Here is a 16,047-nt window from a genome sequence, read left to right as displayed (position 1 = left end):
GAGCTGCTCACCAACCACCAGACTGAAACTCGTTTGGTTTTCATCTCAGACGTTAGTGTACCATAGTGTTAAGCGTTTTGTTGCAGGGTTGGAATATGTGAAGAAAAGCAGCGTAAATAAAGTGAAAAATAGCACTGGTGCTCATGTACTGGACTTTATTGACATTAAAGCAATAGAGGTGCACAATATTTATGAATACCTTACAATAAGATTCAAATCCATTGCCTTATACATAAACATGGCTTGTGAGCACGATTCTTAAAACTTGATGTTAATCATTTGTTTAGCACTTACACTTTAGGGGGAAACAATCCATTTTGTTTTTATATTGTCAATTTAACCGATACTTCTTTAAATTGCTCATTTTGAAACTTCTAATTCAAAAGAGGCCACATTCAAACTGCCGCTCCAAACTATGGAGCGACAAAACGCAGAGACTCCACCTTTTAACAGGTACACTTCTCAAAGAAGAGCTGCCGAATTCATAAAACAAGCCTTTCTTTCCTTCTTAATATTAATACTTGTAAACCATGTGAAGCTTCACTGGAAACTTCTGCTTCAATAAATTTACTGTGCAATTAGGCCAGGACTAAATCAAACACTTCAGCATTTGCTCCTGCTCTAGATTCTTCTTAGTAGATTTTAAAAATCCCAGCACAAAACAAAAAGCCCATCTAACTAAGAGGTAGAAACACAGGCAACTTTGAAATGTTACGGCGGCACACCAATGATTACAGTCGTTTTAAAATATTGTAACATTTGGAGGAGGATGAGTATTGCAACCACTCATGTAATAAAAGACAACAAAGAGGTACAGATTACAAAAGGGAGAAATCTCCCAAAGGAGAAATGATTAAAAAAAAAAAAAAAGAAGATGCTCATCATCAGCAACTATGAAGAGCACTTTTATTTAAAAAAAAAAATGGAACAAGTTTTTAGTGAGCATTGGTTGACTAAGCACACACCTTAATTTGTTATGAAATGTTTGCCAGCTTTGCTTCATTCTCACTTCAGTAGGCCTGTTGACATTCACACTTTCTAAAACAAAGGCAGAAAGTCACATATTGTCTTGATTTTCACTATATGGACCTCTCTGCTGCCTTTTCTCTGCTGTTTTTAAGCACTGCATCACAGCGCGATGGAAGGAAATCCAGGCCGGGCCTTCACAGAAGATCACAAAGCCGCTCACCGCCAAGACCCTTTGTTAATGGTTGTATGCTATTAGCTAGCATTAGCAAAGATCATCACAAATTTCACTGATTTCGGGGCGAATCCTACACAGCTTTAAATAAAGCTGTTTCCTAATGGGGAGGTTTAAATCAGTAAAAATTGAGTGGAAATGAAAAAAAAAAAAAACATGCAATACAGTGGAAAAAAGGAGTTACAAACCTAACAGAGCAAAAACAAAGAAACACATGGTTGAGCCACTCTAGACTTCAAGAATTCATGTAGCTGATCAGGACACAGATTCAAAAATCAAACATCCATTAGGCAACAGATCACACGGCGCTTCTCAGCCTAACATCACGGTGCGGGTGGTAGCACATGAGGCCCTATAGGTACAAGCTTTCGGTTTATATTTGCAAGACAGAAGCAGCTGAGTGCCACGTGGTAGTGGTGAAATTAAGCATGGAGTTTAATAAAGGAAAGGCGAGTCTAATAATAAGATAAGGTCGATCTACGCCATGATGCTTCTGCGTGGTTTCTCAGTCTGCGTCGTCCTCGGACTCCTCCTCCTCCGCCGTCTCCAGCCAGGTGAGCCACTGGTTTACCTGCCAGGAGGTACAAGTCAAATCATGCATAAACACTGGCAAAATGATACAATATAAAATCATTCTAATGTTAAGGAGCTAAAGTTTGAGTGTGCTAAACTGTGGCTTCTTTCTCTCTACTGAAATAAACTACATCACTGTACCTGGAATAAAGCTTTTCCTTTTCCAGGGAATTCTTGGGTAATATCTTCTTTCCATGCAAGGAAGGCTTCTTCTTCAATGATCTCCATGTCGTAGAAGTTGACAAAGTAGCGCAGTAGCATGCCTTGTTGTAAAAAAAACAAACAAAAAAAACACATACGGTATAAATGTGCAATAATGTGAAACTAGTCAATATTCATATTTTACTTTGAGCATTTGACTAAGAATCATGACAAGGATCATTTTTAACATCCTTACACTCCAATTTCTTGCTGCTTATCAGCAAATATTAAAATTTTAATATTTTGCAATTAGTTCATAAGCCAAATATATTAGTAGGCTGTCCAAAACGTGGGGGTGCTGTACCTTTAGGGAACCCGTTGGCATTGCAGTGCACCTGCAAGGCGTACAGGGCGCTGACCTGCAGCTCGGTATGGTCGTGCAGGAACTTCTGCATAACGGGCTTGAAGGCCAGCAGCAGCTGCTTCTCCTGCTCCAGCTGCTCTTTGGAGGGGGCTGCCAGCTGCTCATCGCCCTCCGCCACGCACAGCTCCTGGGAGATGTACTGGAGGAAACTGGGAAAACACCATGACCCAGGTTAGTTACATGACAGACCTAAGTCAGTGATTAGAAAGCATTTCCTTGTATTAATACAAAGAAACGTATATACACATGCGTGTGATGGACATGAAACTCTTCTGTATTTACAGTGACAGAGACCACTAAACAAAACCGTCTGTATCAGGTTTTGATCAGATACTGGTGTCATTTATTACTGAATATGACTAAAAGCTGAACAAACACGATGATAGGAGTTGCTATGCTGATACAATGACCGCTCGCTGTTTTCCTGGGAATACTCGGCGGATTTAGCGTGCGATCGCTGCGGAGAAGATGTCTAAACGTAAAGCAGGCAGCGCCGGAGAAAGTGTGCCTTGTTTGGAGTGGAACGGCTCGTGTGCCACAACATAGAACTGCCAGCAGCAGCCTGTAGCACCAGTTAGCTCGTCGCGCTAACGCTAGCTCGCCAACGTTACAGGTGTTCATTTAAGTTTGATGACTTAAATGTTTTTATGAACAACCAAATTAGACATTTTCTCTTCAGTTAACAGATTCTGCTGCAGATTTGTGATGTTTGAGGCATACATGAGGATAAATCTGAGTAAATACAGATTCAGAAACTTGGTGTTAACAGTTCCTAAAGATGAAGAGTTTCACGTACTGTTTGAGCTCTAGCAAACACAAATAATCAGTAAATCTACCTGGTCATGAGGATGTTGACAAAGCCTTTATCGGTGTGAAGCTTGGGCGAGATATTGTCTTTAATCCACTTGTAGATGGACTGTGGAGAGGGGTCTGCCTTTATCTGCTTCAGCAGCTCCTTCTCCAGTTTGAGCAGAGGGAACAGGAAGCTCAGGCCCTTCCCCTCCAGGATCTCCAGCATGCGGTCCTTGTTCTGATCAATTTCTGCCATGAGGAAGAAGTCAATTATTCAGAGGGGTCAAAATGCTGATGGCTAGGTTTCTGATGTGATTCCAGGGTTGGGTGGGGTTGTGGTTTTAAGGTGGACCACAGTATTTAAAGATTTAGAAGAGGATTCTTTCTATAGAGTCAAAACATTTCCTTTTTGTTCTTTCAAACCGACATTGTCTGAAGACGACTGACTGTAGTGCACAACACACACCACTGGAGGTCAGCCAAGATACAGCCAAATGGAGAAACAGGCAGACAGCTGAGCTGATGCAGATCAGACATGCAAAACTCTTCAAACTATCAGTGGCAGTATAAGTGGTTCAGAATGGCCCACAAATATTAGCATGTCTGCATCGGCTGAATGTAAATTCAACACTGAGAAACAACTGCCCTGAAAATTCCTAACCACACTAAAGAAGGACCCATTGAAAACGTATCTACAACCAACTGTTAAAGCCTTTTCTATTTGTGTAGATTCATTTGCTATCATATTCAGCCAAAACTCCCATAAGCTTGGAACTTATGGAAATAATTGTGAATCAGAAAATACAGTGAGTTTGTTACAACAGACCAAAGGGTATAAAGGGATGAAAAAGTAGCAGAGAACCTGCTAGTGGATAGAAATTAGGGCTGGACCCAATAGCAGTTTCTGGGCTCGGGATATTTGGTCCGATTATTGACGACAGGTTTTGGAGATTGTCGATAGATGGACAGGAGCTGATTATTAGGATCGGTTCATCTTGTAATATCCGATGTCGGACGAATTGATGAGACGAATATCGATCGCACAACATCATCCGTTGGGGTATGATATTCAGATCTCACAACAAATACTCGGACACCACTGTCACGACCGACTATTTAGATATTCGGGTCCAGCCCTAGTAGAAATGATTGGCAGTCTAGTCATTGAGTTGTTAGCGGGATTTAACATCATTCACAGTGCTACAACAAAATAAAGGACAGAAGTGATCCATCAGGACTTGTCTGAGTAACTGCTGCTATACACTACACTGTAAGCTACTGTAATGTGTGCTAACAATGTCTGTAGACATGCATTTATTCATTTGTACTGTATAATCTGGTGAAATGCTGGAAAGGCACTATGGTATGTAAAAACAAATACCGAAGACCTCTAGTGGAACCTAAACACTCCTTACCATGACACCAGTGGCTCAGGGAAGCATTAAATTTGATAGAAGCAGAGATGGAGCTGGGAGTAGGTAAGGTGTGTGGCGGTGAGACAGAGGGACATACCTGGAAGCATCTTTTGCATGTTGACCTTGCTCTGCTGGAAGAGGTCGGTGAGCCACTCCCGGTCCTTCAGCTTGGCCGTCTGTTGCAGGCAGAGCAGGAAGAGGGGGAAGTGGGTGCCGTTCTCCAGGGGGTGAGCCAGCTCCGCCACGCTCACCAGCTCTGCGATGATGGCCCGAGCCGCAAACTGGGCCAGATAGGACTTCACCAGGGGCACGTCCAACTCGATCTTAGGGCACTGGTCCAGGACGTTGAGGAAAGCCTGAGGGTATGGGACAAAATGCCAAAGCATGACTCGTAATGATTCTACCCCCTCTGGGTTCATCAGTGACAAATTATGTCACAACTAATTACAGCATCCTCTGTGGGCAATTGACTGCAATTTTGAAATGTCAGATTTAAAAGGTGATTTTTTTTCATGCCTCCTTTTGTCAAACTCCGTAGGCATTACTTAAGACTAATTTTCAGAGTGACTGAAACACGACCATCTTTTCATAGAAAACTGAATTCTGTGCTAGGAGCATTTTCTCTGTACATGTAAATGTATGCAGTAGCTGCAAATACCTGCATGAAGTTCTCTCCAGTGATGAGTCCCTCAGTGCGCAGCGTGTGAATCAGAGTGCTGGCATGCTCTTTGTCCTCATCAGGACGATCCAGAGAACACACAATGATCTTACTGAGCATCTCTGGCAAGAAATGCTTCGGAGCCCTCATCTCTCGCACGCCGCTCACAGCCTCAGTCAGGTTCTTAGTGTTGAAGTACTCAGTCATAATTGCCTCCTAAAGAAAGGATTCAAGTGCACAGACATGAGGGACGGACATTCTGATCACTAAACATAACACACGAACTCAGTGCATCTTGTGTCAACCTCTACTACAAATGCAAATGATAAATGGAGTAACAGTTCCATAAAAACAGCAAACCACGGAATGAGTGAAAGCAGTGAAATAAACCGTATGAATGGAGAAAATGCATTGCAATTATGATTAAATCTAAGCAACACTGAGTGTGTGTGAGTAACAAACACACTTTGAAAGCCAGCTTAGAGTACACTGTGGTAATGTGACAGTCTTCTGATTTATCCTTGGGGATTTTACATAGCCTTCTCAAGTGTGGTGGACTGGAACAGCTGCAGCTGCAAATGCTATTATTTTGCCTACCGTCATCTTAAGAAGCTCCTCCTTGGCAGGAGGTGGTTTCTTGTTGGTCTTCTGAGGTTTCTCTTGAATGGGTGGAGGGTTGGTCTTGAGGCCAAGCTGTGGAGGCTGAGGGCAAAGGTTATGTCATTATTTCAGACACAGTTCACAATCAAATCATGGCATTTTATCCATCTTCTTAAACTGTGATCTAATCTCATATCTACATTTATGCTAGGGGAGGCCTCTTACCTGTCCCAGAGGAGGGGTTTGAGTGCGTGGAGGCTGGGCACTAGGAGGCATCATGGTGGGGATCTGGGGCTGGAGCTTGGGCACCTGGTTCTTATTGAGGAGGAATGACTGAGCAGGCCTGAGGCTGATCTGCAGGACCGGGAGGTATCAAAAATAGAGAGTACACAATAGGATTAGTCTCTGGCTTAATAAAATTCTAAATCTACACAGAAGCTACATGCAATGCCCTCATATCTCATAATCGCAGTCAGTGGACCTGCTACCAGTTTGAAAAAAGAGTAGAAGTGGAGGGAGGACAGGAAAGATGGAGCAGATTAAAGATGGAGTAGACAGCAGAGGGAAGACTAGTAGCAGATGTGTTCCTCAGAATAACGCGTCTTTTAATAATCATAGGGCATCAAGACTTGACAGTTAAGATAGCAGGATACAGTCACTTAATGCTAGTGTGAAAAATCTTGTGCAATATCTTCACTGTAAAAGGGGAAGGATATTCTACCCTTGTTAAACTGTGATGATATTCAAATCTGTGAATTTTTAGTACACTACAAACCACAAATTGTTTGTCCATGTTTGTGCCCACATCCTGCAAATCAGCCTCAACTCGCTCCATTTACCTCGTCTGCATTGAGCTGTCCTTTCTTGCTGAATCGAGGAGGCATATCCTTAGACTGGACCTGCTGCTGGGCCAGGTGGTTCTGGTTCTGGTTGAGGAAATGCTGGTTCTGAACCTGTTGAAAAGTCACGAGGGCAAAAAGAAGGATTAAGGTGTGTAAAAAAAATATTCAACTAAAAAGAAGTACTTTGTTCATCTTCATTAAAAACTGCTACTACTATTAATGCAAACGTTTAGCAGGATTACCTGGTTGGACTTAACAAAAGACTTGGGCCCCATGTCAAACTGTGACTGCGGTGGAGGGGCGATGTGGCCCCCGTGGCCGTTGAAGAGCGGGTTGGTGCGATGGCGTCCCATAGTGGGAGAGTACCTGTCCTGAATAACCCCCGGGCCAGTTCCAATCCCACTTCCTGAGAAAAAGTATAAAAATGAAGGTACAGTTACCACAAAGGAAGAGTGTGTCACAGCAGTAAAATATTTTAGTTTATAAAAGTAACACCCCAAGGTGACCACCCTTTTTCCTTAAGCTAAGTGAAACTTTTTTAAAGGGCTTTTACAGCATACAAATAAAAACATGAGCGGCAGCCACAAAGTTCAGGAGACCCAAGAGCATAACGCTCACCTGGCATTTGTCCAAACATGTCAGCCAATCCCCCGAGAGTCTCCCTGTCCAGTTTCATTCTGTTGGGCATGAAAGGGCTTTCCAAGAAGAAGTCCATCCTCATCCCCTGAGACATGGGTGCTGGGATGAAAACACCCAAATCCTAAAAGAACATGAGAGAAAGCCTGTCAAATGATTCGCCAACAAACCCAGAGCTCAACTCAAATTTCTAACATTACAATATTTTTTAAAGAGCTGTACACTAAATTACATGGTATCTACAATCCAAAAACTTTACTACATTGTTTCCCTATTTGTCATAATTGCCAGCACAATGTCCTGCTGCCTCACATTCCAAACAGGATACTTGCCAACACGAGGAAACTGGTTCTTTTATTGCATCACAGTGTATTTATGGAAGCCCTTTAACACTGGACTCACTTTCACTGCATCCTGACGGATCTGGTTAATCGTCTTTGGTCCGTTGTCGATGAAAGCCTTGCGGGGGACCCAGTTGTTTTCTCGCAGTTCCACTGTGTCTTGCAGCAGGAAGCGGATCCTAGCAGGCAACTCCTTGTTGTTCATTAAGGATCGCATACGGCCAAAGTACTGATCCATTAAAGACTGGTGAAAGGACGGAGAGCGGAAGGTAGGTGTGAGCAACAGCAGCCTGTACGCACAGTTTTACAGCAGAATACACACAGGCTGTCAGTCTGTGCATAGTTTTACAGCAGGATTTACATTAGCATTGGCTGAGAGTCAACTGGGGCATTAGGTGAGGCCAGATGGTGAGCTAAGCCAGGACCTGAAATGACACAGTTGACCAAGCCAGGTCCACAAAGGAACAGTGCAAAGAGGTGGCAAAGTAAAAACAAAACAAATAAGCTCAGAGTAATTAGTTTGGTTTCTGTTTATCTGGTAACATTTCAGATTCTGTTCTAAAGATTTTAGGGTTTCTGCAGTTTAATGCAGAAGTAACTGGCTGACCTATGAATAGGTTTTACCAAGAAATGTTCTCCTGTTGAATTTGACATGCTGTTCATTCTTTGGTACCAATACCTTAGAGATCTGGCCATATTGTATAATAGCAGTTACCTTTGCTTTCTCATGGTCGAGTCTCGGCCCCACCGTTCTCATTATCTGACAGAGGCATTCCAGATCCTCCCCCATATCCTTAAGCTGGACTCTCTTCTTCTTTTCCAGAAGCTTTAGAAAACATTGAAGAGAAACAGAAAGCAGGGCGTCATACAAGGTAGACTTGTTTGGTTTGAAGGTGTGAAAAACTTCTTTAATTGAAAGTCAGATTTCAGCAGTAAAAACTGACAGGGACTTTCAACAGAGAGAATATACAGAGGTTTAAACGCACTGTTTTGATGCACTTATGAAGGATAGATTCATGGATGAGGTCGAGTTTGCCAAGTTCCCCGATGAATTTAATGTTGCCAAGCATCTTGATCTTGGCAATGGCACGCTGCTCCTCTTCCTCAGAAGTAAGAGGGTTGTCATGTTTGTCATAGACTGACAAGGAAAGAGAGATGTTAGTAGTGAACAGGTGATGGTAAAAAGCAACATCACCCACAAGCACCCCTTTAAGATGAAGACTTACTTTCAACATTTCTGGTGCGGTTTTCAAATTCATCTTGAAGCTTGGAAATCAGCAGTCTTCTGAAGGTCTACAATAGGAACAAAAGCAGCCACTGGTCAGACATACAACAACAAGGAATGAGTTTTTTTAATGAAAGCATTAAATAAAAATGATTTTCCTTTATCAAAAGTAGAGTGGCTCAAACAGCTTTATTATTGCCTGCTCAAAAAGAAAACAAATGGCACATTATAAAAACAGAGAAAATCTATTGCAGGCTCAGAAGTGTTTACAAATTTCTAGACAGGATAGTCGCACTCACTGTGCTCTGCTTTTGGGATGTTTGGATCTCAGATGAAGGGCCATCAAAGTTTGGTGCGTCCTCTGCCAAGCGCAGACATAGCTGAGCATAGAGCGAGCTATACTTCGGCTCTTCTAGGGCTTTGTCTACAATCTGAACCACAGACGCAGGAGGCACAAACCAGAGTGGGACCAATGAGGTCATTAAAACATGTAGTGTTTGGGTATGAGTCACTCAGAGCAGTCTGCCAAGTATGGCTGAATGCATTTCCATTTAGCAGAGTACCGAAAAGTAAAAAATGGATGCTTACCAGCAAGATGATTCCTTTAAGGACGAGTTTTGAATCTACGCCCACATTCAGGAGCTCAAGGCATAGCTTGTCAAACTTCTCAGGCGTGAGTTTGTTTAGTATGCTAGAAAAACAAAATCAGTGTGAAGGGAGAAACAGCCAGAGTGGGAAGTCAAGATCAAGATGATACATCACATAATGTTATCAAGAAGGGGTATAATGTGAAGACATGCAATTTTATTATAGGGACACTTCAGCATGAGCACAATTCATCTTGAATTTTTTATAAATACTTTTTTAAAATTGTTGTATAAAGCAATTATATGCTGTAGTTTGATATTTCCCTGAGTCTGACTGCTGTGGTACGCCCCAGCAGGCCTACATTCTCAAAGGAAACACTGTAGTCGCTTCATCTTTTGTACTTGTAAACATCACCTGATCTGGAGGAAGCAGGGCTTAAGTGCCGTTAGCAAAGCACATACCATCGTAATGACTGCAGTCCTACACAATTAAACACTTTGTCACTATTGAACTATCTGCAAATGAAGAATAAATGAACCATGGGCAACACAGAAGCATTCAAAACACAACTAATAAAGTTCCTGATCTCCCAAACTGGTCTTTAATAGCTTCAGTAGAAGACTGCATAAAAGGAGCTATGATTCTCTAACAGCTTCTTTATTTTTGCTGTTGTCAAAACCTCACCCCAAGTCTTTGCAACTTTGTTCAAGATAATGCTCCAAATTACAGGAATATGGTTAAAACATTTACAGGTTCACTGGTTTCTAAAGCAATAATAAAAAAATAATCTGCTGAGATGGGTTTTGCAATTTAAAAAATAAAGTCTGCACACAGTTAAAACAGTTTAAGCACCACACGCACAAACCTTAAGCACAATCTTTGAGCCATAAGAGATCAAAACTCCTGCATACCATTTCTATGCAAGACTGGCTGAAAAGTCTAGGAAGGAGCAAAAAATGCTTTGTCCCTAGGGAAAGACAATCAAATCTTTAAATATGCATAGGGACAGGAACCTACCCCCTCACTTTCCTGAAGATTGCATCGTGGCGCTCTTTTTCGTTGCTGGAGTTGACATCTCGTCTAGTGCTTCGTGAAGGAACCCATCTCTGAACGCTTTGCCCTGGGGTTTTCCCCAGGAACTCGCTGTAAAATTACAGAGAAAGAAACAGTGATTTGGCACAGAATCTGATGACATTGTGGTTTGTAGAGAGGAATACACAAATGTCCTTCCAATAGTACGAGCATAAAACCTAAAAATAAAGCAATACTTATTGTACAAGTGACAGCACACTCATTACAAATGCTGCTTTACCAGTAAAGTTAGAGGAAGATGAACCTCATCTTACTGTTTACTTAAATTAAAATTCCACTGTCGGGTATAAGAGTCTCTCATCACAAGCAGTCAAAACAGTATTTGTTTATAATGTTACAGACCAGTCTATTTGTAAAATGATCCCAGCCTACCCCTGTTAGTAAACACACATACACTACATGCAGCTGACAAACATGTTACAGGACTTCTGGATATTCAAATCAAGACATAGTCCACTTGTTCTGTAATAGGAAAGTCCAACCAATAGTCACTGGTGCATATTACTATTGAGGAAATGAAACAAACCTGTTGCCGACAGTCTTGGGATAGTGCTGAGGTGCACCCCTACCACCTCCTCCCCCGAAGAAGCACTGCAAAAGCAGGGAAACGCATTCGGTTCATGAAACATTGTACAACATGGAATGAGTCCATGTCTTTACCCCATGGGAAATAAAATCACTTAGTACCACTTACTAATTCATTCAATCTTCACTTAACCCGGATAACATATCAAGGAACAAGAGCCCTCACTTACAAGACACATTAAATCATAAAACCTGCCCCAAACAAAGCAAAACTAGAAAATTTCTCAGGAAGATTATAATACAATCAACCACAAAGATGTACAGTGTCTCCATTAGATGTGTCTTATATTTAACCGAGCAGCTCTCGACTTGATCACTGCTTTTAAAGTTGCCATGAAACAGATAACGGAGAGCTAGGATTTCTGTAAAAGCAGGAGTCCAGTCTTCTGATTGGTCAGCTTCACTTGCCTGATCCACATTGGCTGCCTTTTGTTTTTCTAACCAGGGAAACTACCTACTAGCTTAATATGAAAACCAGGCACGAGCGAGAACAGGCTGCTCTCTGTTGTCGAGGATTTATTGTCGCCACAATCGCAATAGCCTGCGGTGCTTACAGACAAAGGGAGGGAGCTGAGCACAACCAAGAACACACAACCACCCATTGTTGCTTCCTAATTCCTGTGTCAATCGGTAATAGTCAGACACAAAATTAGTCTATACCTTTGAGTACAAGAGGAGTCTTCAACACTTTTTAAAATCATTTTCCAGTGAATGACAAACTGTAAATGCCAGTAAGACTAACTCATTGTTGGGCCCACTAGGGGCATATAGGTGGCTCAAACACTGACTTTGATTTCATGGGAACTGCAAGACAACAATTCATTTTTTGTAATGACAGGAAAATTAAGTGTCACTGAAGTCCCAATAAAGTACTGATTTTTTTTTGGTTTTAAAGTGTAAAGTACAAACTAGCATGAATAATAGCTCGAACTGAGCAACAGCACCATGAATAAACATTGCATGATATACTTTCAAGTGACTGTCACACTCAGCTGTTGAAGTGCCTGACATAGATTTCAGAAGGACAATTCTTACACTTCTAAAACTTGCCTATGAGAAACAAAGCTGAACCACTCCCGCATTTTTCCTCCGTTTGCCCACATTATTTAGTCTAATCTAGTCACCTAAACTATTCTCTTCAAGATTATGCAGTAAGAAAAATAAATGTTTTGGTAGAGGTGTAAAAATACGTTCATCTGTAGCAAACCAGTCAGCACATGACTATCAGTTCTGTATAAGCCTAACTCAACCACAAAGGTCTATTTATGTGTATGTACTAGCATTCCCTGAACTGATATTCTGCAGCATGAATTCCACATAGAACATTTTGGCAGTGCACCAGTTGTCATTCAGCTTTAACATGCTAGCAGGGTTAGCCAGAACCTGCAGCTTCATCACTCACAATTAAAATGAACACAAAGTCCCAGGTTGTTTTTTTTCTAATTCCACATGTGTTTAGTCAAACAAGATGGCTGCATCCTCAGTGTTGACAGAGAGAGAAAAGGTATTTTGTGCATATCTAAAATTAGAATAATTGCACCGCTGTTTTAATGGTCACTTCAAGTTGATTATGAATACCTTTCATTTATACTCACAAATGCAGATTAAAATGGTACAGTAAAACACTGACATTTGTGTTCTGCATTTTATCCCCTTTGATAGCACGCCAGCGCTTCAGTGTCTTAAAACAGTAACTACACAGAAGGTGCAGTGGTAGCAGCACATCAGCAAAGCAGCATCTACTGCTCTGGTGCCGATATGAGTAAACACAGGGTGGATTCAGGCACACAGCTGAGTGCTGGTCACTCACATTTTTATACGCATAAAATGCTGAAAAAAAACATTAAGTATAAAATAATAAACTTATTTAGACTGTTGGTATTATTAATATATGTTTTGTTAGATGCTGGTGAGATAGAGAACTGAAAAACAAAACTCAACAATTCTGTGCTCAGTCATCTGATTTCGGATGGATGAAATCTTTAAACGGTTTGTGGTCGATTTGCTGTAGGATTGCAATCATGTGACTGCAGGCAGCTGTTGTAGCATTCACTTGTCATCATTTCAGTGACGCTATCGCTGTGACGCTATCTTGCAATATAGGGAAACATTTAACAAGTCCATGGATCCAGACTATAAGCCGTATCATTGCCAAAATCGAATCACTTGGTCCTTGTGTCATTTCTGACCTTCCCTGAAAATTTCATCCATATCCGTTATTCCGTTTTTGAGTACTGTTGTGAACAAACCAATGTCGATCGTCACATAACTCTAATTATGAACACAATACCAGTGTTGAGCATTTACATTTCTTAATAAAAGACAATTCAATTTTATGAATTTCTACAGCTTTCTCTGCCGTTTCAGAAACAGAGCCATGACCTAAAAACAAACAGAGCAACTAATTTTGGGCTTGGGCAAATACCTAGTTATTCGTCAACTGGAGAAATTACTATTAGTATGGTCGGAACATGAAGTGATGCAAAAAAGATGGGGCATCACGCACATTTTCGGGTGCTATGAAAAAAGCACCCTTCACACTGACTGCTCTGCTGCCACTGTTTGATCACAGATGACCAAGTCTAATAATATGCAAAATTTCACAACTGTGTGTGCAACTGCATGTTCAATTCAGCTTACTTGTGGGCAACTGGGGCAGCCCATTTGTATATTCAGGACATGTGCAAGGCTTTTGCAATTGTGTGTAGAAACTGATTTTAAAATCATTTTGACCAGTATCAGTATGACCAATTTACTATCAGACATGACATCTGAAAATAGAAACTTCTGCAACCGTCTGAAAAGGCCCATTTTGTGCGGTTGTACATTTAACAAACACAATCCCGGAGCAACTTAGACATTTTAGACATGCATACTGGAACCAAGACATCTTACGAAGAGTGACTATGTACTAAACTGAGTGTGTGTCCTCATCAGCAATATAGAATCCACAGGACAGAAACCCTCCTAAGGCTCAATCTTTACACCCACCCTCCTTTTTCTCACAAAGAGAAGAGTCTGACTGCCATTTTGAGCCTCCCCACATCCTGCTTTGTTCTAAAGGACGGAAGTTCCTGCCCAAAGTGCTAGCGGAGGGCTAACCATAGGGGGAAAAGAAAAGGATTTTCATGTTGCCACATCCTGTACATGATCTGGTTTTTACCTGAAACGAGAAGCACCCCCTTCTGCAATCACACTCTCCACTTTGGCGGCTTGACAATGAAGAATACTCAAAAGAATAAGAATAATAGGAGGGGATGGGGAAAACGGTGCTGAGGAAGAGAAAAATGAATCCAATTAGTAACTGCATGGGGGTTAGGGAAAGCAAGACAGACATAAACTACATAATTATCTTCAGGGTTATGAAACAGACGCTAAACAGGGCACTACGAGTATCCGAGGTTACCCAAGGACAGCGTCAGCTGGTAAATTTAGCTTGAAAAACAGTCCAAAAGCTATGTCTTTGTTACAGGCCTAGCAACTCACGAAAAATGAAATTATCAAATCAGCCTCACGACATAAGTAAACTGCGAACACGACAGCACTGAATAGGTTATTTGTTTCTTTCATTATTAACGAGACCATTTACCGCAATGACATCGGATGTAAAAACGTACAAATCCATGCAGCTATTTTCTCGGCGACAACAAAGCATATGTGCGTCAGCTAACCGGCTAAAGCTAAATAATTAGCTAGCCTGCTAGGTTGCTAATTCCATAAGTTAGCTACGTCACGGACATTGGTAAAATGTTTACCATGTCTGCGTAGTCGACTGCTGTGCCTTCTACAGTTTTACCAAAGGTTCAATCGGTAGCGTTACACTATGTGGACACAAATGCTTGTCGCTACACTGCATTACAGTAGCTGTCTGATTCCAGATGCTTTGTGTTGATTTGCTCTTGTAGGTCGAAAACAGGACCAGCCTGCAAACCCAACGTTAACGCCACACCATGGTGCAGTGAATTTGGGCAGGGCAGCGTGGCTGGCCGCTAAGCTTTCCAGTCGACTGTCCCTGTATCGCCATCCTATTCTCTTACTGAGACCTAACATATAGTTAAAAGGCTAGTTTTTAAGTGAAGTAGATCGGATGCAGTGTGGTAGGACATGTTACCAGTAATGCGTAACATTAAACGACATTTAAATCATGCATTAACGTGTTTAATTACCTCCAAATACCAGCTAGAGTAGCTAGGCGACGACGCCATTTTCTACTTGAATTTAAATCAGCTGAGACATCCGTGAGCTAGGCTATCTGCCGGCTCCTAAGCTAATATGCTATAGTTAGCTTAAGCGAGCTGATGTTAGACTTCACTATCTTAGCTGAATGGCTAACAGAAGCCATTTTGGATGAACCGGTGCAGTTTTGGAAGAGAGAGAAATATCCCTTACCTTTACCAAAGCAACTTCAGTTTTATATTTTTGTGGGACTACCAAAGAAGAAATAAGACGGTCGTAAAAGAAAAGCGGGTTTTGCGACGGAAATCAGGAGAGCTGAAAGCAGAAAGATGACCGTACAAACACACACATCAAGCCCCTGTCTGCTGCCTGGTTTGTTTGCATTAGCTAGCTAGCTAGTACAGAGCCCGAAAGCTTGCAGCCTTATGGGGGCAGAAAAGTCACCAATTTGCATTGGTCACGCAATTTGTTGCCATGTCAATTCTGACCAATCATAGCAAAGATATGTTTTTAAGGCGTTTCCAGCAATACTTATCATCCAATGAGAAGCAGAATGAAAAAAAGACTCCGCCTACTTTTATTGATTGACATTTAATTTAAGATGATGTTCAAAAAAAGTTTGTCTGCTGAAAAGAGATAACAATCGATTAAAAAATTACTACCGAGAGCAGGGTTTGTTGTATTTTTTTTAAATAATGAACAGAATAGAAACCAAAATTGGAAGTCAAGAAAGCGTTAAAATGGAAACAAAAATGTAT

The 16,047-nt window shown here is 41.4% G+C and overlaps 1 protein-coding gene and 1 non-coding gene across 2 annotated transcripts; both read right to left on the bottom strand.

The window, feature by feature from the left end:
- Positions 1 to 138: 138 nt before the first annotated feature.
- eif4g2b (eukaryotic translation initiation factor 4, gamma 2b) lies at positions 139 to 14,385 on the bottom strand. The gene is made up of 20 exons (XM_022209045.2): positions 14,277 to 14,385; positions 11,055 to 11,119; positions 10,454 to 10,579; positions 9,437 to 9,539; positions 9,148 to 9,279; positions 8,850 to 8,916; positions 8,610 to 8,761; positions 8,339 to 8,449; positions 7,685 to 7,867; positions 7,265 to 7,406; positions 6,889 to 7,052; positions 6,644 to 6,757; positions 6,030 to 6,158; positions 5,802 to 5,906; positions 5,205 to 5,420; positions 4,644 to 4,902; positions 3,176 to 3,380; positions 2,280 to 2,488; positions 1,916 to 2,037; positions 139 to 1,772 (listed from the first exon to the last, which is right to left on the bottom strand). Exons 7-20 carry the CDS (start codon positions 8,691 to 8,693, stop codon positions 1,707 to 1,709), a joined length of 2,109 nt encoding a protein of 702 aa, XP_022064737.2. The 5' UTR covers positions 8,694 to 8,761; positions 8,850 to 8,916; positions 9,148 to 9,279; positions 9,437 to 9,539; positions 10,454 to 10,579; positions 11,055 to 11,119; positions 14,277 to 14,385; the 3' UTR covers positions 139 to 1,706.
- On the bottom strand, positions 6,252 to 6,427 carry LOC127535298 (small nucleolar RNA SNORD97). The gene has a single exon (XR_007944146.1). It is a non-coding gene; the product is annotated as a small nucleolar RNA SNORD97 (small nucleolar RNA).
- Positions 14,386 to 16,047: the final 1,662 nt, after the last annotated feature.

Source organism: Acanthochromis polyacanthus, chromosome 8 (genome assembly GCF_021347895.1).
Source record: "Acanthochromis polyacanthus isolate Apoly-LR-REF ecotype Palm Island chromosome 8, KAUST_Apoly_ChrSc, whole genome shotgun sequence".
In the NCBI taxonomy this organism is placed as follows: domain Eukaryota; kingdom Metazoa; phylum Chordata; class Actinopteri; family Pomacentridae; genus Acanthochromis; species Acanthochromis polyacanthus.
The sequence above is the reverse complement of the archived record's forward strand: the minus strand, read 5'-3'. Positions and strand labels throughout refer to the sequence as shown.

What these genes read in the sequence shown, in the direction of transcription:
- eif4g2b (XM_022209045.2), bottom strand. Translation starts at nt 8,693, where the DNA reads ATGCTTGGCAACATTAAATTCATCGGGGAACTTGGCAAACTCGACCTC. An exon ending in TCGACCATGAGAAAGCAAAG is followed by an intron (nt 7,868 to 8,338) that starts GTAACTGCTATT and finishes TCCTTTCACCAG; the next exon opens with TCTTTAATGGATCAGTACTT. An exon ending in CTGGAGAGAACTTCATGCAG is followed by an intron (nt 4,903 to 5,204) that starts GTATTTGCAGCT and finishes CCATACCCTCAG; the next exon opens with GCTTTCCTCAACGTCCTGGA.